Consider the following 24,994-nt stretch of genomic DNA (forward strand, 5'->3'; position numbering starts at 1 on the left):
TGAGCAATGAGCAAGACTTTGTACCACATAATTATCTACCACAAGAGTCTGTACTTGTGGATTAAGAACCTACAGGCTAAAACTTGGAAATTGGGCCCCTTTTATATGGAGAAAAGTTATCCCGAGAAGGAGGGTCACCCTCCCAGCCCTGTCAACTTTAGAGATCGTTTATATGAGAAAAAAGTTGTTCCCACCAAGCAGCAGTAGACAACAGCACTCGCGCATGCTATGATTGTCTCCCCTTGACCGAGGAGGTAAGGCCAAGGTGACTCAGGCTTAGCCTGCGAACAGCAGACGGATTTCCGGTCGTCGCTTGACGACCGGAAGTGCCTCTGCTGTTCGCAGGCTAGCTCAGGCTGGGCAATGGAGAGAAGTCGGCCCGGCTATGAGGGTGACCCTACTACTAAAAAAGGGTCACCCAGCTAGGCGGGTAACTCTTCTTGCCGATCTCATGTTAACGGTTCGCCATGTTTTGTGAGGAAATGTAAGAAAAGTTTCGTTCAAGAAGCTAAAGAGTGAAATTGTATATCCTGTTTAAGACTCAAAACCCTGAAAAACATACCGTGTTCAGCAGCACATACGTGTTAAGGCCAAATGAGGGAGTACGTACCGCTACTCAGAGAACAGAGACAGGATTATTCTTAGCAAGCTATCGATAGGGCCCCCCTGAGACATTATGTTGCGCTCTTGTTCGTAACTCATCAAAGTGTAGCAAATGCACTATGAAGTTTTTGCTTTATAATTTCCTGCACAGAGGGGTCCCTAACGAAAGTCATCATTTTTTCGCTAATTGCCTAGATGAGTACGGTCTCCCCGGTGGACTCCCGAGGAGACCACGGACGGGCTCTGGGGACGAAAAACGTTCTACACACAAGATGCGTGCGCACAGATTTTGAAGGGTAACGCAAGACAGTTCTAATGGCGGCGGGAACTTGCGAAGGTCGTTTATTTACCATGTTTTAGCAACGAGAAAACATCGATCTTTCCGTGATGAATCATTCCAACTCGGCGACTAGTTACAGACCCTCCAGGCCTATGTTATGTCGTTATTACAATACGAATGGATACTGTTTTTATGGCGATCAGTGTCAGTTTGTCCATGCGAAGCCTCCTTCGAACGACGTTCGTACTGGTATGGTTATAAGAAAAACGTTTTTTTATTGTCTGCCATGTATTTGATTTAAAACAAATTCCCTCCTTTGCATGCTTTCCCCTGGTTGCTGCACAACATAATTTGCTTTAAGTTCCCTATGTACGCCAGGTGTCAGTTTGGTCTTTAAAACCAGTCAGCTAAATATCATCCTAGCTGGTTGGAGCTCGTGATTGGGCTTCAGTTCTAACTTTTTTAAAACGTTACATTGCTTTTTTAAATGTAAGGCCGCTGCGAGATACTTGTACATCCTTTTTAGTTGGCTTGTTTATTTAATCCAGGCTGCTTCGTGTAGAAAAATGGATCTAGATGTATCATTTTATTTTCTGTGTATTCGTTGGTGATGCGTCCAGATCTGTAATGTTTATTACAGAGTGAATTGAGTTTACAGTTCTCTCCTTCTGTTTTTTTTTCCTCGGGTGATTCTCTCCTTTAAAGTAAAACAAATAACCGTTGACAGTGTTCTTTTAATTTTCATTATTTCGAAAAGAGGCAATGAAAGGATTTGCATTTTATTTAAACTTAATGCACAATGAATAAAATCTATTGGTAGCATGCATTCATACAGAACTGCACTTGTGTTTTCCAGTGACAATCTGAAATTAACGTAACCTGCAAGCCTGCTGTATTACAGTATAAGCTGAGCTGAGATCTTCTTCAATCTTAATCCAGCTGTCTTGAATAAAACCCCGTTTACATGTTATGCCTGTGTTGCAAAAACCCATAAATCTTGAAATACATGTACCAGTTGTATTGAAAATTAATTTTTCTGGTGTACTGATGAATTTTACATCTTAATTTCTTTAAGCCCCAATAGTGATCCAAATGCAATTTCTCCCAACAATAACACTGTATGATCAAACAGACAGGTGATGAGAATAAATGAAGTGATCACCGGTGATGAACTGTTGTGATGTTAGAACAAATTCTCCCAAGCAGTACCATAAGGAATGTATGAAGAACAGTGTGGAGAAGATGTGTTGGGGCTTAGAGGGTTAATTGCAAACTCCTTAATGCGTAGCATTGCTTGTTTACTCTCTCAAGGTATTTTCCAGAGGGCCATAGTAGAGACCATGTTAGTTTTCATTTAGATGCAATTGGCCAACATCAGTACTATGTGACTGCTAATGTTATGCCATTCCTTGAATAAGCACATTGGCCATGTTTTTATTTTCCTTTGTTTAGAATTTTTTTTTAAACAATACTTTGTTATCATTTTCCTTTGTCTACAATGAGTGGAAGACAAAGAAAAATAGAAGTGTTGCGCAAATTTCAAGCATAAGTACAATGTAATGTTTGAACCACAAAATATACAGCTGTACATACACCATGTACTCTTGCTTATTTAACACAATTACAGCTACAGACAAGAACTTTAATGTTGGAAGCAATAATGCAAGCTCATTTCATAGAAGCTCATCGCTGCCAGCATTTAATTCTGCTGTCAACAATGGCCCTCTTGGTTCAAAGGGCTTGCGAGGTGATGGAGGATTCAAGAGCAATGCCTTGGGAACAACAACAAATGATAGCTTTGTTAGCGGAATGGGACAGTTGTCAATATCAACAAATAAGGTACCTATTAAACATTTTGTAACAACTCAATTCAGCATAATGAAAAATATCATTCATCATGGCTTGTGTATGATAGGGCTTCTTTATCATTGAATGATAAAGTGATTAAATGATTTTGTCCTGCAATAGTTTCTTCGTTCTCAATCACAATGTTTTGAATGCTTTAATTACTGCAGGTCTTCATCATGCTTAAAATGCACCATTCCCCAATGACCATGTTGCTACAAAAATAGTTATTGACGGCAACATGATAACCCCTTACCAGTGGTCTTTATGAGGGTTTACAATATTTTCAGTACAAAGTCATTTTGATTCGAGTCGTTTTGATACAAACGTATTCAATCAAGTTGTCTGTAGTTTGAAGATTTGAAGAAATATTTTTAGATCCAGAAGGTGACAAGCTATTACAGAAAATTTAAGCACCAAGGACCAATTTATTAAAACTTTTACAAGTGTAAAAAATGTAATTTACAAGTGTAGCTATTGTTTTAGAGTCTGAAGACAATAGCCACACTTGTATATTACACTCGTAACAGTTTTATTAAATTGACCCCAGAAATAATATCTTCTGAGTCGTCTGTTAAGTTCATGTATATGTCACAAAGAAATTTCCACTGTGGGATTAAAAGATAATGACACAGATACAAGTGTCTGTTGTTGCATGTGCTCCTGGAATTATAACAGAAAACATGGATCAGTACAGTGGTCTTGAGTAATTTGTTTAGTAGCCTGTGAACGCAGATGTATTTCAGGTCACTGCTTTAATTTGTGCCACCAGAAAAGTAACGTTCGGGTGGAGAGAAGCAATGATTGGAAATACATCTGCATTAATTTTGTAGGCTACATGAATAGATGTGTCTAGGAACTCGTACCCACAGATGCAAATGCCATAGCTGAATATTGTGTTAGAGTGATTGATATATGGGTACTTGTACATTGAATAATAATTATTATTATTATTGTCTATCTTTGCAAAAGGAAATGATTTTTTATTTCGCATTACAGATAGCACCTGGGTCCCTTGGAGGACACGGTTCTCCTATGTCTCCATCCAAGAGGGCATTCACATCATCATTAGCCCCAGGAGGGCCAGTCTCACCGCTTCATTCTCCTAAACCATCCCTTGGTTCACCCAAACCACAGCACAACCCACTAACGTCACAAGCATTTGAATTTCTGCCTTCTGCTGCTGTGAGTACAGTGAAATTTTTGGAGTTTGTGTTCCTGTTTGTGATCATTTCTTGTAGCTCTGTTTTTTATATGAACCCATTTTGCTGGATCTTCCTGTTCCACTATCAGCAGCTGCTTATTACTGAAAAGTGAATAAATGTATTTCAACCACTCATCGATGATAATCAAATAACTGTTGAGGCTGCAAAGTCTATCTGAAGGCTATAATTCTGAGGGTGTACATAAATAATAAAAAAATTCTTATTAATAATAATTAACTAATGTTATAATTTCAAGTGCTTGCTGTAACATCAGTGTGTTGTTTACCTGTATTTTACTTTAGAACCAGAGCCTACCACAGGCCCCCCTCCATAGTCAAGCCCAGGCCCCAGGCCCTCAGCAGATGGAATCCATAGGTGGAACAACATATTTTTACACTCAGCAAGCTCAACAGCAGCCTGCTGTGGTAACAATTCTTTTTTCTTGTTTTAGAGTTATTAAGGAGCTTAAGCAATAACCACATTGACAGCTACGAAAACGTCACTTGCACTTTTTCAAAATATTTTGCCAGGGTCTCAAAACAAGCCGGCAACTGCCGAAGTTCCGCCGGCTACTTGATTGTATGTCACCAGCTACTCTTGTCATAAAAATCAGCTCGTGACAAACAATCTCGATTGTCACAGCCCCTGACTTTTCCAGATTCGGCCACCTACTTCAAAACATTTTGAAACCCCTGATTTGCAATTTATTATTCCTTCTCATTCAGTTTTTGAAATGTTGCCAAATTGTTCTGTTGTTGAATTCTAAAAGACTGTGTCAAAGTTCTTGGAAAGAAAAAGAAAGTCATTGTCTTGTGTTCATATCCCCCATTTAACATGAAATTACAGTGTATGCAGTTTCACGTCATCATTGTGCAAAGAAGGCAAAGAAAAATATGTTACAGGTCAAAATTATCAGATTAAAACTTTTTAACCTAAGTGATTCTTAGTTTCCTTTGTCTCCTAACCCTAATTGATGAATAATAGAGCTAGGAGACAAAAGACATTAAGAATCACCCTAGGTTAAAAAACTTTAATCTGAATTTAATTTTGACCTGTGTCATATACAAAAAAGGTGACACACATGTAGAGTTGTTGTTTTGCCATACTTAACGTATTGTTTGTTTTTTGTTTCCATTTTCATTGCCATTGCTATCATCGTTGCAAAAATACCTCAAATTTAAGTGCTACAATGTAGAACATTGTTAGTTTCACTCTTCATCTTTCCCAAGCACTTTTGTACATAAACAAGTCATTTTCTGCACTAGTGAACGAGTTAGTGCCAGAAAACTTTGAGGAATACATCTAGCATGGGTATTAAATCTTCCTTCCCAGTTTTAGACTTAAGGAAAATAACGTGTGATCCATGCGTGAAAGCAAGTTAATGAAAAAAAAAAAACACCATCATTAATTGTCATTTTTCTGAATATTTTGACCTTTTTTTTCAGCTATTTCCATCATACCAAGCATATGTATCAGAACCAGCTCATCTTGCACATCTCCAAAGTAGCCAATCAAGAAACAATGCATTTTCCATGTCTGGTCAGATAAGGCAGGTTAGGTTTGACTTTTTATGATTGTTGTCTTGGAGTTAATGGCTCGCAGATCGGAGTAATAGTAAATAAATTTTGAACCAATTATTGCAAAACCTACCTCAAGTGAGCACTTGTAGATTTTGTAGATGTAATGGCTCAATGGTTCATTTACTTCACACTTTTTACAGAGAATGATATAGAAAGAAAAATATATTTACAATAGATGATTACAAAAATAAAATAATTACGGTGCGGGCTCTAAAATGTGTGTGGTGGTCAAAGCAGTGAAAGCTTTCTAGTTTACCACCAGTGCATTTCGCACATTAACATTAACAAGATTGTGTGTCCTGATTTCAGGAACTGATTCATCAACATACCCTGAGCATGGCACAGCTTGACCCAGATGATCAAAGTAAGTTAATATGTACTTTACATTTTTAACAATAATGCTACAATGTGTAGAATATTCATGAAGAGGAGTCACTTCATGGGAAATGAGATCACCATTTAAAGAAGAAGGAGAAGAAAATGATGACAATGATGATAAGGATGGTGGATGATGGTGATGATGACAGTGGTAGCGGTGGTGGTGGTGGTCATGATGACGTTAATGATGATGATGATGATGATGTTTTTGGTGATGATAATGGTTTTTTCTTTGAATAGTGCATTGATGTCACTAAGATTTCAAGTTGCTTGGTAAATACAACAACTAGGCGGGGAATAAAACAGCTAGGGATTTCTTTTGGTTCTATTTTTCTTCTATTTACCTATGAAAGTAGCCGGGGGGCCACGTTCATAGTATCCGGGGGAAATCCCCGACCTCTGCCTCTTAATGACAGCCCTGATAGTGGCAGACACATAAGTACAGTGTATGTCTTTGACCAAAAGGTTAAATTTTTCTAGTAAATAGTGTGCTAATATTGAGTTACTTTCATTAAGCTGTTCCACAGGAAGTAGACAGCTATCATACTTTGTGCCCTATAGAACCTCTGGACACTCCAACAGACCAGGTTTGTTACTACGTGTGCTAATTAGTAAGTCCACACCTGAAAAAAACACTTTGAAGCGACAGGCCACACATTAACCTCTAAAAATACAGCTGTTACCTTTATTTTTTGGAAGATTTAAAAAACATTGTTTTTTGTTATCAGTGTTCGGCTTCATCTTCCAGTCAAGACTTGTACTTCCATTCCTGCATCAAGATATTACAGTTCACATTTTTGTTTTGCTTTAGTAGTATCTTAAGTCATATAACAAAATTAAAAGCTGTTTTGTTACTTATCACTTAAGAAAGGTGCCTTGGCCGCTCCTGCACAAGCTCATATCTGGCTCTTGTTGGATTCTGACTCACAAAGTTCTTGTTCATACATGTACATGCTCCATGGATCACAAGAGTAAAACTAAGAGTGCAAATTTGTAAGAGCTACCTAATCAATGAGTGTTTAATTTCTAAATTATTTTTAAAAGTAAACAACCAGTGTAACATTATGTTAGGTTCCTTGTTTCTGATCCCAATGAAGTTGTCTGTAAGGCTGTTGGAAGATTTGTAACGTTTGTTTCTTGAGGTGAACTGTTGGTAGTGAGTGCCATTTTGTTGTTGAACTACTTTGTAACCTTGTTTTTGTTTATTTATTCCTTATGTAAGGTAATATTGGCAGTGCTCCGAGCTCAATTTTTTTTCTAAGAAACCTTTTTGCAACTTGAATGCATAGATTGGTTGCCAAACATAAAAAATTGCTGGCCAGAAAAAAAGAGAGGGACACTTTGTGCAATATTACATGGAGGCTTTGAAATAATGAAAATGGTCACGTAATAATCACAATGAAATTTGATGGTACATGCAGTGGCATCTCAAAAGCTTTTAACCCTGACAACTGGGGAGAAAGAGACAAATAACTATTATAAAGAAAATAGAACATAAATAATATATGATGCAAATGATTACCTCACTGTAGTGTAAACAAAGACCATGAATGCAACTAATAAAAAATACAGCTTGGCTGTTGACTGCCAAAAACCAGTTTGCCAAATTGGTATCGTTCACAGTAATTTTAGTCACCAAAATGTTTTTCTCCTTGCCTTGGCGACCAGAGTGGTTTCAGCTTGGAGCACTGACCAGTACTCAAAGAGTTATCTTACTGGCCCTGGTTGTTCAAAAAGTTGGATAACTTTGTCAACCGGATAAATCTCTATCCGGTGGATAGCGCAATTGGTTTCCCAAATACCATCCGCTGCATAGTGATTTATCTGGTGGATAGCGCTATCCATCTTTTGAACAACCCGGGCCAGGCTGTTAATGTTCTTTTTCCTTTTTTGGTAAAGGCCCAGAGGACATTTGGTTACATGACAACTTGTTACAAAGCCACAAATTCTAAAGATGGGCTTACTTATGTCCTTCGAAGAATTTACTGTAAGTATATTGACAAGAAACTCGTACAGCATTAAATGCAGTAATGACTGGGGGTTCCACAACTGCTAAAACTTTCACAAACTGGTTCCCTGTGTGACTTAAATATTTTAATTAACCAGTTCATTATGACTTTGTATTATCTGTCCTTTCTTTATATCATAAACAACATGTGCATGGTTGATATTTTTTTTTACTTCTCAGAACGGCAAACACGACCTGATTTCTAAACATTTATCCACAGCAGAATCTTTGATTTTTAGGAAATCAGGAATTGCCATCTAGAAACTAAAACAATAGGCCACTTTCGAGTTCCAAAAAACCCTCACTTTCATATTGAGGAGTTTTATTTGCATGAGAATGAAAAATCATTTCCATATCAAAGGCTGAGCACTTAAACTCGTTTTGATACAGCGGCCTGGGGGAACTCGGAAATGGTCACCTATTGCTTGAAGATCTCATAGTCAATTTGTTTTGAACAAGTTTGTTTCAGACTCATGCTCAACTGTATATAACTTGTAGAGGCAGACAACCTTTTTAAGCATTGATTTAATGTTTTTTTTTTCCCTCTCTTTCAGCTTTTCGACTTGTAAATGCAAAATCCATGGTCCTTGTGGATCAGTGGAAAAAAGTCAGTCATTCAAATCTTGTTAGTCTCAGAGAAGTCTTTACAACAAAGGCGTTTGGAGACAACTGTAAGTACGCTAACAAGATGCATTTTTGCTATGTTGTTGTTGTTTTGCAACCAGTGGATGTTTATAAAGAGTTTTGAAGAGTGATAGTTTGGTCGAGATGATTATGCTGTAGCAAGAAAACAGGATATTGATCATTTAATTGAACGACATCTGACCATTTCTGCACTTCAAAAACATGTTGTTGTTTTTTTAAGCCACGGGAATTTCATCTTTCCCAAACCATCCTTTATCCCTCAAAGTTTAATAATTTCTCGATCTGTGCTTCTTCAGTTTAACCAAAGTAATATTTCTGATGACTTGCGCTTTGAAAAGACATTCCTAACTATTCGTCGAAATCCGGACCAACAAGCTAATCTAGCCTTGAAAGTTAAAAAAACCTTGGCTGTTGTCATTATACTTGCAAAAGAACATAACATTTTTAATTCCACCGTTTACACATACTATTTATTTTAAAAAAATACTAGCATCGACGTAAAATAAATGATCAGGAATGGTAAATTTCATCGCGGAGTCGCGTTTGCAATTTGCACAAATCCGTTCCATTTACCGAAAAACGGCCGCTATGGCCTGAAACTGGTATCAAAGATGGCTTTGAAGAAATGGAACACGGATTTGCGTTTAGGAAATTCCGTCCGGAAAACAGGACTACCTTTTCAGTTGTTCCGCTGCTTCGGCAGATTTTCCGCGGGAACGACCCAAAACGTCGTGTACCATGATCTTATACTTTCCAAATGGATTTTCCGGAAACTTTTTCAAACAGTTATTATCTCGAAGTTTCACTTGGCACCATCCATTAAGTGTTTAACGTTTCCATTTCACAGCGCTCATATTTGTCTATGACTTCCACCCGGGAGCAGAGACTCTTTTAATGAAGCACTTTTCTGGTCCCGATTCCAATCTTGGTGTTGGCCCGGATGGTTCATTATTATTCCCCTCGACTTCCCGCCCCCTGGGGGTACATAGCAGACATAGACCGGGTCACCGTAGTCCGATGCCTGAGCGACTTATCTGGAGTTATATTATCCAGCTGTCCTCTGCTTTAAGGACAGTTCACGCGGCTGGATTAGCCTGTAGGGTCATTGATCCATCCAAGATCTTATTAATTGGAAATTCAAGGTAAGTTGCCGTATTTTTCGACTAATGGTGTTCAAAAGCGAAGTATTTGTAGTATAGAAAACCGCCACATGGGTCTGTAATATTAACACACTTCAATCATGGCCGCCTTTTCACTAAGTAACAACATTTATGCGCGCTCTCTCCTTTTTAATAGGGACCTTAAAGGGTCTGTGTCACGGCAGTCCAGTTCATTTTGTTTAATTTTGCCAATTGCTCGCCCGTAATCGCTATGGAACTTAATGTAAGCAAAGAAATTACATGTGAATGACAAAATCAAAGATTCGAGACAAATAGATATGTCTCTTGATCATTATATTTGAAATTGCAAACAGCAGAGATCAACTTTGAAAAACTGTTGGACTGAACAGTTTTCAAAAACCCTAATTTCAATCCGTTTCAATCTTCTTCAGTTTTGCCCATCCGTTGAATCTGTTGTATCTGTTGTGTTATTTTAACCTTCCTTTAATGTTTTAAGTGGTTATTTTTATGTTTCTCTTGATCTAACGGGCATTTTGTAATTACCTAATTTGGCTGAATTTCGTGACACAGCTCCTTTAAGCAACGACGACGACGACGGCAGCTAAAATGTCGCCAAAAAATGAATTTTGCGTTCTTTCAAACTTAATGGCGTCTATTTGGACCCGCTCAACATGTCAAATGCTGGCGACTTTTCATGCCGTCGAATTCTTAAGGATTTTATTCAGGTTCAAAAAGAGGAAGGAGATTCGTCGTCGTATGTCCACGTCGTGCACAAAACGTCAAATTGGGAGGTTTCACGTAGTAGTCGTGGAGTGGACGTCAAAGAAATGTACGAAAGAGCGTGATGCACGTGCAGAGCTGTTGTTTTGATCATTAAACCTATTGTTTTTTTTGAAGTTGTCGTTGCGATCGTCGTTGCAGTTGCTTAATCTGCGTAATAAGTCCCGGATGTGAGTCACGGCAAACCGCTCTACAGTACAGTACTTCTAGCCCGCGTGTCGCCGCGTGGCAAACACTCGAAGGGAGGCGCGGAGTGAGAGGGAAACATCGCGCGGGTGAGATCGCGTAGGGTATGCGCGATTTGCCCCTTTCTTCATCCTTCCTAAACACGGTGATGAAACTGGACTTGCTCCCTAATTGATATCAACCCCTTCATTATCCACCCAGCCCATGAAACGTTGTCCACACTATATGTATCACGGTCTACGTGCCCGCCTCTTTACAAACAGCAGTGTAGGGTCTTTTGCGAGCCACAAGAATCAGAACAGTGAAAGACCTGTGAGATTTGGCCTTCGGTTTTTCGCCTTTATTCACCCTTGAATGTCTACAAAGTAGGTTAACGTGTTACTTACAAACTACTGACCCTCAAATAAACACCGTACCCTTAACAAGAACACAGTGTTCATTTCAAGTGCGTAAATTCAAGGTCGGAAGTAATTCGAATAGTGTCAACGTCATTATGTTGAACAGATTTTCCTTTAAATCAACAGCGAAAACGTTTTCGTTTGGACGTATTGCGTGCGAATGAACCATGGAATAAGCCAGGGACTGGTTAAGCTCTATAGACAAAAGTGCAATAATACGAAAAAAAAAATGCTTATTAGAGAATACATCTCAAAGCAACAAAGAAAAAGAGGGGGAAAAGAGCAATTCAAACTGCTTTATCCTTTATATTTTCAGACTCAGAATAAACGGCTGTGGGATATTCGATGTTCTTAGTTTCGATGCTAGTAACAGTCCAAACGCTATGATTCCTCATTTTCAGGTAAATGACTTAAATTTCATTTCTTCTTCAAGTAAAAACTTGACTCTATTTTAATTTTGTTGTTATTTCCAACCTTTCTTAAAACCGCCCATCAAAAGACCACTTTTTTCGGTTTCAGCAAGAGGATTTGACATCCCTTGGTAAGCTGATCTTAGCCTTGGCCTGCTACTCCCTCCAGGCCGTTCAGCGGGAGCACATTCAGCAATCATTAGAGTACATGGCGATGAATTACTCAGCTGATCTGAAAAATCTTATCATGTATGTACAGTCTATTCCTTAACCTTACAGGAAGTAGTTTGTAATTACTTTGGTTTTGCATTGGCACGCTCTGTGATTGGCTGAAAAATTTCGCGCCACCTTCTCAACCAATCAGAAAAAAGTGACTTGTGCGGGTTCGTTTTCCCGTGGGGTGGGTTTTTTTTAACTTCTAAATCTGATTGGTTAATTTGAATTTCTACGCATATTATGATTGGTCAAAATACTTAATTTAGTTTTACCTCTGTTGCCCAGTCTTGGGCACAGAGAGAAAGAAGTGGGGGTACTCACTTGTGAAGAGGAACTAAACTTGTAAATTGTACTAAGATGGGTACATCTATGGGGTGATGATGGTAGAAGTATTTTCGGTCTAAACTGTAGAATACACCTACTATTGTTTTCTATTTCTCAGGTTTTTTGGGTTTTTTTTTGCACTTTTGTTAAATAAGATTTGAGAGATGAAATAACCCTGGGTACGAATTGACCGGTTTGCCGGGTTTTTTGTAAGTCACTTTTCTGTGATCTCGTTAGATATCTCCTCAGCAGTCCCCTTCCAGCGCACATGAAGAGTGTGAATGATGTCATGCCAATGATTGGCGCTAGGTTTTACACGCAGCTGGATGCAGCACAAATAAAGTGCGACATTTTAGAAGGAGAATTAGCCAAGGTAAAGTGAACGTCTTTAATTCTTGTAAGCTTAATCTAAATCTAAAACTGTGCAAAGGTCCCGCATGGGATATATGCGCACAGTTTCTTGTGTAACTTCATTACACAGCCAATAAAAGGAGCGATGACTTCCCCAAAACAGTCCCATGGTGCCGCGCAGTCTCAAAAAGGCCTATTAAGGTCAACAGCTAGTTGTAATTTTCTCTCCTTATATGGTAGAATATCCCAAGTGGCACATGGCAGTTGAAGATTAATACGTCATCTCTTTATTCTCTTTTGTTTTGTAGGAAATGGAAAACGGCCGACTTTTCAGAGTACTCTGCAAGATGGGAACTATCAACGAACGGCCAGAGTAACTAATCTTGTTTTGTTTATAGATTTTCTTTAGTAACGTATTCACATACAATGATAAAAGAGTGCTGATGCCTTAAGGATATCTTCGGAAATCGCTTTTTTAGATTCAGTAAACTTGGGATGACTGTCGGTATGATATGTGAAGGAGCTGGGACGGTGGCCCTTGACGGCGGGAGCCATGAAATAATATTGAAGCTTTTTTTTCTTAATTACCTTTACTACTGGGAGCTTTCTACGAAACTCTCTTGCGTTCTGAACTAGATGAAGCTGTCTGTCTCGCCTGAATACCACTAAGATAGTACAATGGCTATAGGTTTTGCTGAAACCTTTTTTGCGTGTTAACCCAATCTAAGACAAATCTTCCTCCAATTTTTTTGTCTATTTATGTGTAGAATGTAGGCTGAGTGATTTTTATCTAAAATAGTCGATGGTATTGTAGTGTTAAAAAACTTTGAAGGCGGCGCGTTAGACTGGGTTGGTCTTATGTCGAATTGTACTGTGGGACAGTTTTTGGGGACTGGCCATTCACTACTTACACATGGACCATAATGCACCTTGTTTCCTACCCCGTGGCCTCTGAGTCAATAGCCCATTCAGCCTTCGGCCTCATGGGCTTTTGACTCAGAGCCCATGCGGGCTCAGGAATAATTGTTAAATATTGAGAGTTTTTTCGCGCATTTCTTAACTCGTCCCCACTCCTTCGCAGGTTCAGCATGGATCCAAGCTGGTCGGAGACTGGTGACAGGTATCTATTGAAGCTTTTTAGGGACTATCTGTTCCATCAAGTGACGGAGAACGGAGCACCATGGCTAGACTTGGCTCACATAGTTGCGTGTCTGAATAAGGTCAGTTTGCAGAAAATACGCAGTATTTAGTAAATCGGATCGTTTTTTAATCACCAAAATTAAAATTTTTCCGTCTTTGCTTTTTGTTAAGTCCATAGCCTGCATGTAGTCGTTTGCGCGGGCGAGCAAAAAATACAGGAGCGGGAGGGTGGGGCGGGTAAAGATTATTTGAATCTCTGTTGTTGTGTAAAAAAAACGTAGGAGACGGGGTGGCTTAGGTGGGAAAAGAGCATTGTCACTCCTTTACCCCCCTCCCCGTCCCCAACAGCTTCTTCACACGCTTCCATGCAACAGCATTTTCCTTAGAATCTTTTTTCAAGTAATTCAGCGATAGACTTTTAGAAACTCCTGCCTATTGCAAATAGCCTGTGAGCCAGCTCTCCCGGGGGTACAGAGTGCCCTGGAGAGTTTGCTCACTGAAGGTCCTGCTGGCAGTCGATCGATACGTAATCTGTTTTTTGTTTTTTTGTTTTTTTTTTCAGCTGGAGGCAGGTACATCAGAGAAAGTTTGCCTCGTCTCTCGCGATGAACAGTCGGTGTTAGTGGTATCTTACCGCGATCTGAAGACCTGCTTTGAGGGTGCCTTTAACGAAATCCTTTCTGCGTCTTTGACGTAAAACCCGATATAAATATTTGACAGGCTTAGTATTACGTTTACGGCAAACGTCGATTTTGTACCACGTGATTAAGTTTACCCTTTACTTCAGTTGTCGTTTTCTTTTCATAATACCTACATAAAAGTTACTTGTTTCGGTTCAGTTTTATCGAGAGGAATTGTCTGGAAAGTTTTTATCTGCTCATTTCCTAAATTGAGATTTTGTCAACTTAAATCTCTCGTTTGCCGTTTGCTGTAAACGTGATCCTTAAACCGCCCTACTGTTATCAAGACCACAAAAGCTTCTACTATTCCCTGCGAACAGAAAGAGAGAATCGGTTCAATTGAGTTTTCTGGGTATCTGACCACCTACCCCTCCCCTAAGTCAACATTAACGCTTCCTTCTCACTTAAGACAAAATTGTGACTTAGGGGAGGGGTCAGTTGCCCAGAAACTTTACCTGATACGCAACGAATCCCTTTCGTGTCACGGTCTTCTCTACAATCTAAAAGCTCGTGCGCGGAGGCTCACTGTTTACCGAGTGGTATATACGAGCCAATAAAAAAGATAAACAAACAAGCAAAGTTCGGAAACTAATTTGGCTAATGGTGGTTTTTAAAAAGACAGCTGTGCCGGGGCGGGGCGACTGGCACAAGAACCAACGGGTGCCAGTATTTCACGGCGTTTCTTTACCTATGTTACGTCATGGTTGACACAGCAAAGTAGATACAAAATATGATTACAACTAACTAAACCATCTGCGAAACTCTTAAACACTTTGCCAGATAGAGACAGTCATGGAACCATCGGGTTTCGTGTTTTCATAGTAAAGAACGTTGATCGTCGAAGATTTGAGCTGACATGAGTACCAAGAAACTGAGTTATGTCTTTCTTTTTTGCGGTTGTTAGTTTGTTCTTTTTTTATCGGTAGCTTGTTTCTTTGTTTGTTTGTTTGTTTTTTCGTACCTGTATATTATTGACGTATAGTTTAAAAGTATTTTTTGCTTGAAAAGATCCTTTTTGATTCGCTTCAAGTGCCCCTTTTTATGGAATAAGGCCTACATACAATTCATGGATGCAAAATGTTCTGCCACAAACACCCCTTTCAACAAAAAAGCTTTGAAACGTCCTGGTAGTAAGTGATAAGCATCAAATCTTTCTTAGTAACATCAAGTGTTTTCAATTTTTCGAATCATGAGAATTTACAAAACGATCATCATTAACAGTTTTCCTGCAGGGGAGGCCGATGAAGATTTTGCACAAGAAACTCTTTAACGGTTGCTTCCGGGCCAAGGTTTTCTAAAGCGCGGCTATCCGCTGGATAAATCACATTGGACAGAGATTTCTCCAGTGGATACCGCTATCTGTCTTTTGAACAACTGGGGCCAGATTGTTTTTTTTTTCTCGTAAGCATAGGTTAGCTGCTTACCTAACTTCCTCCAGCGTTGTCAAAAATTATTGTACATAACTTCGAAAACTTTCAAATCCAATGTTTCAACAGGGTTGTCCCGATAAGGCGTCTTAACATTCGTTAAAGTGAAAGGATAGAATAAACTTATGTAAAGTGTAAAGAAAAAAACTAGCTCTCGTGTAGATACTGTGCAATAATTGTACAGCAAAGTTTTCCACTGAATACTTTAAACGTATTTTTCAATATTTATAGTTAAAGGAAGAGTAGCTATAAAGGTTTTTAACGAATTATTTTCAAAGTCTAATATTTAGCTCCTTTCCCCGCTGAAAGGACCTTCAAATAAATTCGATATTTATGCTATCGAGTTTTCACAGAGTGATGTAAATCTGTACGTTCAATCAAAATTCTAGACGTGTTACAAAGTAAGATTTTATTCAAGATCATATTATAAAAATGAAAGGCATCAATAAACAAATGTTTGAAGGTTAAAACTAACTTGCTGTGATAATTGAGGAGGTGCGTTATTTAATGTCTTTTGATTATAAAAATTGTCAAATGTCGCGTCGCGTGGTAACCCTCTTATCTCCTTTTGGAAATAGCGCGAGAAATTGGGGATCACTGCTTACGGAAGGCCCTCTGCCTCCTCGCGAGCTTCACACACTACTCGCGTGGTTTCTCCTCCTCACGCAATTCTCAGTTGAAGAGGTTGATAGCGGATAAAGCACTTCGTGAAATTACGCGTCATTTGCTCCTCCAATGTTTGAGAGACAATTCTAGTAATTCTAGAAACAAAGGAATATTTTTAAAAACGATTCCTTTCGTCGTGATCAAAACTTGTTCATTTTGAAACTGACTTCGCTGCGTTTCCTTATCAGTAACTACTCCAGGCAGATTTTATAGCATAGTTAAAGCGACGTCAAGTGAGGACGGTGCTCATTTTGCTGCTCTGCCATTGGTCAATTCGGGTCTTAGATGTGTGTGCGCCGTAGTTTTTGTCCTGACAGTTGGCTATATTAACCTGCTAATCTACTTGTTATTTTCTTTAGTAGCGATATCGCGAAAAATAATGCACATGTATCCACCAACTAATGGCCTGTTTACATGAAGGTGGGGGACCCCAGGCAGGTGTGGACAGGCGGGTTACCTCACCTACCTGGGGTTCCCCACCTCCATGTAAACAGGCCCTAAATTAGAGTTGGCCTGCACCTTTTCTTGACTCCTATTGTTGTTAGAGTTCCTCTACTATTATGAAACTCATTTCCAGGGACTCTCCTTTACCTCACTCGAGGCAGACAAAACAAAGAGAGAACCTGGGACATCTCTTTCCTATTCCTTTCAACTGGCTGAAAAAAATCCATCTTAAACATCTGTTGTACACGAATTTGAATCTAATTTTGGCTTATTTGATTCCAGGAAAATAACAACACGAGCTACTCAGTTTTTTACAGACATCAATATTTCGCTGCTTTTTCCCCATGTACGGTATAACTTTTAAACAGTTAAGCGATAAACTTACGCACTCCTCTTAATCAACTTCGATGATGTCGTAAAATTCTGATGAATAATGGCTAGGTTCTTGCTGCACATCGCAAAGCGACAGCCGACAACAGCGCCGGCAACATGAGAAGACGATCTTCAGCACGATGAATATAACAGGAGTGAGTCCAGCGACAATGTGATACACGTCATCTGATAACGAGGCGCTTGGACACACCGTGGCTGATATGTATACGAGGAAGGTCATGAGTGGAATGACACTGAGCTTCAGTGCGAGGTACGTGTGTGCGCGAGACGACACGTGAGGATCCGCGCGGGACTGGAGAAAGTTAGGACCTTTCAGTAAAGCGATAATAAAAACAATTGCTTGAAAAATACTGGCACCAAAAACGATAATCGCTCCCGATTGGACAGCAAGTCGGCTGTCAGTCTTGCCGTGCCCTGCATAACGATTCAGTGTCACGTTAATTAATGGCGACAAACCCACGAATGCCAATGAGATGTTATTGCAGACCAGCATCACTTGGTTCAGCCTCTCGATGCGGTGGAAGAGCGAGTGGTGCGTGAACCACAAAAGCGCGACAACCACGAAGGTAGCCCCATAAGTGAAGATCTCCGACTTCATGTGCAACAATGTTTTCTGGATACCAACGCTTTCGACGTCTCCTTTCTTCGGAAAATCTTCCGCTGTGATATCCAGTATGAGCAGCGTAGATACGATCGCGAACAGACCATCGCTGAAAAATTCCACTCTCTCTTTATCTACGAAGTTTCCGAACATTCGGTCGAACTCGGATCCGGTCAGGGGGATGCGCGAAACCCTCCGATAAACAACACCCACGAAGCGGTTAATGCAAGGCGAGAATATGACTATTGCCACCACGACTAAAGCAAGTTGTATCTGGGCAATGCTGATCACTCCGGCTAAAACATACAAAACGGGATTTACAGCTTTCTTCACCAGCATTAGTTTCATTCTTTGTCTGATTTCGGGTTGCGTGAGCTCCTCAAATTCTTCGTCCAAGAGTTGCGGATGGTGAAAAGCATATACGATCATAACGACTTCTAGAATCTCAAGGGTGAGCAAGTTCCCGCAGATAAGCATCATCGGAAGGTACTTGTTGGTGAACATACCCTCCAGAGCGCATGTGAACGGTAGAAATGAGGTAAACAGCAGCGATGCGAGGTTGAACCAGACGAGAACGTCATCGACTCGGGACAAGATTCGAAAGCGAAGGACATGCGATTCCCACACAGCACAAATCACGAGAAATCCAACCAAATATATCACAAGCTGGGGCCATCGATCACCGAGCTGATCCGCAAGACTAACGTTTTCCTTTGCGTTCTCCTCGAGCTTTCTTATCGGTAAAACTAGGATGGTCGCGACAATAGCGAATACAGCGTCGTTAAAGCATTGAAGACGTTTCAGTTCAGAAAGATCTATGTTATCCGTTGTGGACATGTTGCTCGTTGTGTTCTCTGAACGGCTTTACGTAAAAGAAGGTTTAGTCAAAAGCTTGGAAGTTCCGCTTTTCTCGGAAATCTCTAGTGAAGTATCAGCCTACAAACTTCAATAATCCTTGATCACGAAATCGGTCAGTATAAAACATGGACTGCGGACTGCGGACTACGGACTGCGGACTGGGTATAAAATACGGACTAGGTATAAAACGCGGACTAGAAAATACGGACTGGGTATAAAACACGGACAAGGTATAAAACGCGGACTGCGGACTGCGGACTGGGTATAAAATACGGACTACGGACTACTTTGGTAAAAACCGTGCAAATTGGTTCTAGGTAAGGAGAAATAAGATCAAAAGATTGCTAAATAGCAAGACACGTGAGTTAAAGTTGTAAATACTCCTATAAATTCTTGGTGGAGGTGTCCCGCCCGGTTCTCTGAATCATGAGCCGGATCAAAATGCTATTTTCTTCACCCATTTTTAGACCTTGTCTTGGTCTCTAACAATCATGAAAGGGGTCAGGATCAGGGGTGGTACTCCCTTGTATAATGGAAGGGTAGGGGGTTTGGGCCTTTTTGGTCTGAAAACACTTTGCCCATTTTGGTGTGGAATCGGGTATGATTTTCGAGGAACTACGGGTGCGTACATGAATGGACGTATTTATCGTTTCAATTCCAAATGAATAAGAACGTAATAGAAATGTGCGAATTCGAAATACATTTGGAGAATTTTTTTGCTTCCGCTCTAATTTGGTAATGATGACAAAATTTCTGCCTAATTAGACCTAACCTGTTCAACGCTCTGAGATAGTTGGGTCCGCTGAATTGCGAAAGCGAAAACACGAAAATAAAACGGGAGAAATTAAAAACTGGGGAGTCTCCTCAACTATCTGAGAACCTGGAACAGGCTAAATTAGGCCAGGTCCGAAAATAGGTATGGATTTTAGAGATCTAGACTGAAAACGGGTGACGAAAATGACAATTTTTTGGTCTGCAATAAGGTCACGATTCGGAGAACCGGGCACTACACCCCCACCAAGAATTCCCAAAGATACCCCCTTCCGGGGATCAGGAGCAGGGTAGTCATCGCTTAGAATATAACGTTGGACGACTCATTTCGGTTATAATTCACGTATGTGAGTAATCTCTCGCACCTATAAAATACTGCTTTTGTGCATCTCATTGACCTTCTCGTCTGAGTTCTTCATTCAGTCCTCACATTCCCAAGGCTTTATTTGAAACGGAATTGTGGCATCCGATAAGAATTTTACTGATCTGACTAACACCAATACTATTTTTTTTAATTCGGTGCTTCTTATTGGTGTAAAACTGCAAATTGAAATCTCTTCAAACTCCTTCTTTTTATAAAATGCAGAGTTTAATTTCAGTTGCCTTGAGTACCGGCATAACCTTCCTTCTCCGTGGGAACAGAATAGACTACGTGAAAAGCGTTAAAGCTGTGACTACTGTTTTTGCTAGTCCGCTTTCTATTTCTCTCAGTTTTACCTTCTAAGGCTGTTTTTATATACATAGTCCGTAGTCCGCGTTTTATACCTAGTCCGTGTTTTATACTCAGTCCGGAGTCCGCATTTTATACCTAGTCCGTATTTTATACCCAGTCCGCAGTCCGTGTTTTATACTGACCGATCACGAAATCCGGTTAGTAAGCCGATCGCAAATCACGCTATTTATGTCTCTATCAAACCTGAAAACGTGTTCTGAACAGTCATATCTTTTACATAGATAGAGGGACCGAAGTTTTCTTTGCTGTAGCTTTGGCAGTTTTCAGTGAAAATGGGCCGTTTCTTTTTATGCTCTTTCAGAAACTCGATCGCGTGACCCATGGCCCATTGATATGACGTGGAAATTGTCACGCGACCGATGTCTCCTGTAAAATTCACACTTCGGTCTAAATAGAGGAGCTATCTGTAATTTTACCAAATACCCTCCGCGAAACCGAAATGTTAAACCTTTCAATTTCCAAATTTTCACGTTCAGGTAGCAAAATACAAAAGCGCATTACATTCTTACAATTTTGTCGGTAACAATAATAATAGTAAATCAATAATAAAAAACAGGCCTGTTCTGAAATTATATGTCGATCAAAATTGCAAGGCTTGCAATTTCCGTGCGCCTCGAAAAAAGGAGCTTTTGCTTATTAATTTTTTTCTGAGGGGTATAAGCCTTAAAGTCCTTAAAGTCAACTGAGTTTCGCCTTCTTCTGTAGGCAAAAATTAAGAAATTAGGCCAGCACCGACCAGTCAAAGCCATTTTAGTTTGCATGTTATATTACCTTTTAAGGCAGTTGGTTTTTTCTGACATTTAATTTTTTTTATTATGTACAAATAAACTTCTGGTCGTTCTTACAGCTGTTGTACATCTTGCACAACTTCATGCATGGATTTCAAAAAAAACATGTCAGGTAATCTTATAAAAAATTCAACACTGCCTAGAATTAATCTAACGGCTAATTAAATCCCTTAAGGTTTACCATATATAATACATATTTCCAAAATAATATTACTCTCTTGGAATTTCATAAAATTTTAATGCTTGCAAAAAATACTTCCAAGCTTGAAGTAATCAGTGAATTTGTTTTCTATATATTTCCATGAAATATCTTCATAAAAAAGAAGCAATGTATTTCACTCAATTTAGTCACTTAATATGAAGTTCTAATGCTTGCAGAAAAACAGTTCTCCATCTTCTCTCGGCAATTGCAGTTTTGAGAAGTTTCGATGCTCGCAAATGCTGAACAAGTCTCTTCCATCACAGCCTACAGTAGTACCCCATCTTTACTTTGGGAATAATGATTAACAGGGATGTGAAACATGCGCAATGAATTTGCAATAAAAGGCTCGCGTATATAAAAAAATCTACCTCTTTCAGGTCGGCTTTTCCTTTTTTGCAAAATGTAATAAAATCTCACACTGAAATTTTTTCTCCTTTCGTTTGTGAAACAGTGTCAAACAGTGAGAACTGCTCCCGGCACCAAATTTTAGGGGTGTCAGTAAACAGCGGGGTCGGGGTGGGGGCGGGGTCGGGTTCGGGACCGGGATCGGGGTCCAGGGATAGGGTCAAGGGTTAGGGTTAGTGTCAACCTAACCCTAACACTAACACTTTTTTAAAAAGGATAGACTCCGATCCCGCGTTTTACTGACACCCATTTGCAAGCAATTTATCCGCTTAAGTTAAGGTTCACTGCGAATTAAAGCACGGTACTGGTGATTTTAACAAAATAAACACGACAGCCGTGACACAACCCCTTTAAGCGGTCAACAAAGGAACAGTTTCGCTTGCACCTTTCTTCTGATCTCTCAGCTTTCTCCTGTGAGATGGATGGGTCCATGCGATGGTTACACCTGTCTCCCTACGGCCAAAAATTAATTTGAGCACCAGAAACAAAAGAGGTGTTATGAATACCGCAGTGTGGAAAGCAATATATATTACTGTATAGTGGGCAAAGGTGGTGAAGTAGATGAAGAGGCTGACGAGTGGTATAATGGTTAGCTTGAGTGCCAGATAGCAATGACTGCCTCTTGAAATGGATGGGTTTGCTCTGTATTCCACGTGGGAGGATCCTTTCCACAGTGCAACAATAAATACAACTCCTTGTGCTAAACTCGCAGCAAATATGGCCACTGAACCAATCTGCACAGCCAGCTTTGTATCGGCGTTGAGCTTTTTGGGGCGTTCAACATACTACTCAAGGGTTAGGGTTAGTGTCAACCTAACCCTAACACTAACACTTCTTAAAAAAAAGATAGACCCCGATCCCGCGTTTTACTGACACCCATTTGCAAGCAATTTATCCGCTTAAGTTAAGGTTCACTGCGAATTAAAGCACGGTACTGGTGATTTTAACAAAATAAACACGACAGCCGTGACACAACCCCTTTAAGCTGTCAACAAAGGAACAGTTTCGCTGGCACCTTTCTTCTGATCTCTCAGCTTTCTCCTGTGAGATGGATAGGTCCATGCGATGGTTACACCTGTCTCCCTACGGCCAAAAATTAATTTGAGCACCAGAAACAAAAGAGGTGTTATGAATACCGCAGTGTGGAAAGCAATATATATTACTGTATAGTGGGCAAAGGTGGTGAATTAGATGAAGAGGCTGACGATTGGTATAATGGTTAGCTTGAGTACCAGATAGCAATGACTGCCTCTTGAAATGGATGGGTTTGCTCTGTATTCCAGGTGGGAGGATCCTTTCCACAGTGCAACAATAAATACAACTCCTTGTGCTAAACTCGCAGCAAATATGGCCACTGAACCAATCTGCACAGCCAGCTTTGCATCGGCGTTGAGCTTTTTGGGGCGTTCAACATACTTGTTGAATACGGCAACAAAGAAGGGGAGGTAGCCAATGAAGGCCAAGGAAATATTGTTGGCAACCAACATGACTTGATTCATTTTTTTGATGCAGTGGAACAGAGAATGGTGAACAAAAAACAAGAATGCAATTACGATGAATGTCGTTATGTACACAAGGAAACTCGGCCATAAATTCCTCACAGTTGTACCAAGTCCATCTTTTCCGTAGTTTTGTCAAGCACTAAGAGGGTGGCAACAATGGAGAATACTCCATCGCTGAAACATTCTACTCGCTCCGTGTCAATGTAGTTACCAAACATAAGGTCAAATTCAGGTCCAGGCATGCGGATTGCGTTACACTTTCGAAGAATGATTCCAATAAATCGATGTATGCATGGCGTGACAATGACTACGGAAATTAACACCCAAGCGGAAATGGCGTTAACGTTGCTCACGAAAGCTGCTATCACGTACAACAGTGTGTTGAGAATTTTCTTCGCTAGCATGTAGTCTCTACGTTCCTTCATTTTTCTCTCCGGTAGCTCTTGGAACTCATCGGTGAGCAAATCAACGTGGCGAAAAGAATACGAGATCATGAAAACTTCAAGAACTTCTATGATCGCCATGTCGCTACATATCAACAAAACTGGGAAGAATTTCTCCGGGTATTTTCCCTCCAATGCGCAAGCGAAGGGCAAAAACGATGTGAACATCAGAGACGCAAGATTTAACCAAATCAAGACATCGTCGATATGGGAAAGAATCATAAATCGATGTACGTGCGATTCCCATACGGCGCAAATGACAAGAAACGCGAAGAAGTAGGCAACTAGCCGAATCCATCCACCTTCAAGCTCCGCTTTCAGATCAATATCTGAAGCAACTATCAGTTTCCGTATTGGAAGAATCAGAATTGTCGACACTATAGCAAAGACAGCATCGTTGAAAAATTTTAAACGGTTTAGATGAACCAAATCTCGGTCTTCCACCATGCTTGTCAAAAAAATTAAAAATCATTTGACAAGAAGGAGAGAGTTAATAATTTTTTTGCTATCGCACATTCTAATTATTTATGCCAGGAGCGGATGAGCTCCTTTATGATTGTCGCGTGACCGTATACGAGCCCCCGGGGGGGGGGGGGGGGGGACTCCTATATAAAAGTGACTAAAAGTGACAGGGATGCTCGTCGTCTCGCTTAGGGGTGTAAATTGTAGATTTTCGGACTAAAGGACTGGCGGGAGCATTGCAAGGGTTCTTTGTTCTAACTCAGTCGTATACGTAAACAACCAATCACATCTGACTTCCATGTGACTTCGACTAAACGTTTGATGCAAGAAAGTTTCAGAGGTTTTTTCAGTTCCACGCTCTGCAGTGCCCTCTGCGAAGTAAATCAAGGCTTAATTGTATCATTTTCGACTTCATCTTTTTTTTTTTCTTGAGGGCCTCTATGCCCAAAAATAGTAAAACATAAACGTGTCATGTTTTAACTTTTATCACGAGGCCTAGAGGATTTGTTTATTTATTTATTTTTTTTTGTCGTTAAATTTATGGTTGATCCTAGATATCCCTTACGTTTTGAATGTCAAACTGTTTAACACCCCGCCCCCGGGATCCACCCACCCACGTTAATCTGACCTTTCGTCCAACCCATTCAACGGGAGCTAAAACCTAAGGAAAAGCACGGGTACATACGAGGAACACAGATGCATACGGTTAACATACTGATACATACGAGTTACATACGAATACATAAGAGTAACATAGATATGAATGCATACACGTTTTAGTATAGCCTCCAACGCAGGCGCTTTTAGGGGAGCTCGTGGAGGGAAGAAATACGAGCTCCCCTAAAAACGCCTGCGTGGGAGGCTAGTTTTAGTACCGACGTAGCTGATATACACGAAATCAAACTTTTGCAGTACAGAGATGTGTTTTTAAGCGGTATCGATCATACGAGTAACACAAGGATACACATACGAGTACAAACTAATATTATTGAAGAGCTTTGTTTCTTTTCTTTGATAGTAGGACTGCACGGAAAGAATGAAACATGTCCAGTACAATCAATCAGTCAATCAACTTTATTATGACACGAGACGATAAGCTTTTTAAAAAATTCAAAAACTGAAGGCAGGTAACAAAAATGACGTAACTAC

The 24,994-nt window shown here is 40.0% G+C and overlaps 2 protein-coding genes and 1 pseudogene across 2 annotated transcripts; 1 reads left to right on the forward strand and 2 right to left on the reverse strand.

Moving 5' to 3' along the window:
• The first annotated feature begins 909 nt into the window (after positions 1-909).
• LOC140947444 (PAN2-PAN3 deadenylation complex subunit PAN3-like) lies at positions 910-16,047 on the forward strand. The gene is made up of 16 exons (XM_073396550.1): positions 910-1,132; positions 2,511-2,722; positions 3,728-3,913; positions 4,236-4,358; positions 5,379-5,486; positions 5,823-5,877; positions 6,408-6,478; positions 7,791-7,878; positions 8,454-8,570; positions 9,392-9,686; positions 11,346-11,430; positions 11,549-11,688; positions 12,217-12,352; positions 12,639-12,703; positions 13,412-13,550; positions 14,033-16,047. Exons 1-16 carry the CDS (start codon positions 991-993, stop codon positions 14,165-14,167), a joined length of 2,097 nt encoding a protein of 698 aa, XP_073252651.1. The 5' UTR covers positions 910-990; the 3' UTR covers positions 14,168-16,047.
• Positions 15,892-18,630, reverse strand: LOC140947442 (endosomal/lysosomal proton channel TMEM175-like). Its single transcript, XM_073396549.1, has one exon. The coding sequence runs from the start codon at positions 18,516-18,518 to the stop codon at positions 17,082-17,084; it is 1,437 nt and encodes a 478-aa protein (XP_073252650.1). The 5' UTR covers positions 18,519-18,630; the 3' UTR covers positions 15,892-17,081.
• A 3,675-nt stretch (positions 18,631-22,305) lies between these two features.
• On the reverse strand, positions 22,306-23,880 carry LOC140948493 (endosomal/lysosomal proton channel TMEM175-like; annotated as a pseudogene).
• Between the last annotated feature and the right edge of the window lie 1,114 nt (positions 23,881-24,994).

This window comes from Porites lutea, chromosome 9 (genome assembly GCF_958299795.1).
Source record: "Porites lutea chromosome 9, jaPorLute2.1, whole genome shotgun sequence".
NCBI lineage: Eukaryota > Metazoa > Cnidaria > Anthozoa > Scleractinia > Poritidae > Porites > Porites lutea.

What these genes read in the sequence shown, in the direction of transcription:
- LOC140947442 (XM_073396549.1), bottom strand. Translation starts at nt 18,518, where the DNA reads ATGTCCACAACGGATAACATAGATCTTTCTGAACTGAAACGTCTTCAA.
- LOC140947444 (XM_073396550.1), top strand. Translation starts at nt 991, where the DNA reads ATGAATCATTCCAACTCGGCGACTAGTTACAGACCCTCCAGGCCTATG. An exon ending in TGTCAATATCAACAAATAAG is followed by an intron (nt 2,723 to 3,727) that starts GTACCTATTAAA and finishes TTCGCATTACAG; the next exon opens with ATAGCACCTGGGTCCCTTGG. An exon ending in GCTTGACCCAGATGATCAAA is followed by an intron (nt 5,878 to 6,407) that starts GTAAGTTAATAT and finishes ACTTTCATTAAG; the next exon opens with CTGTTCCACAGGAAGTAGAC.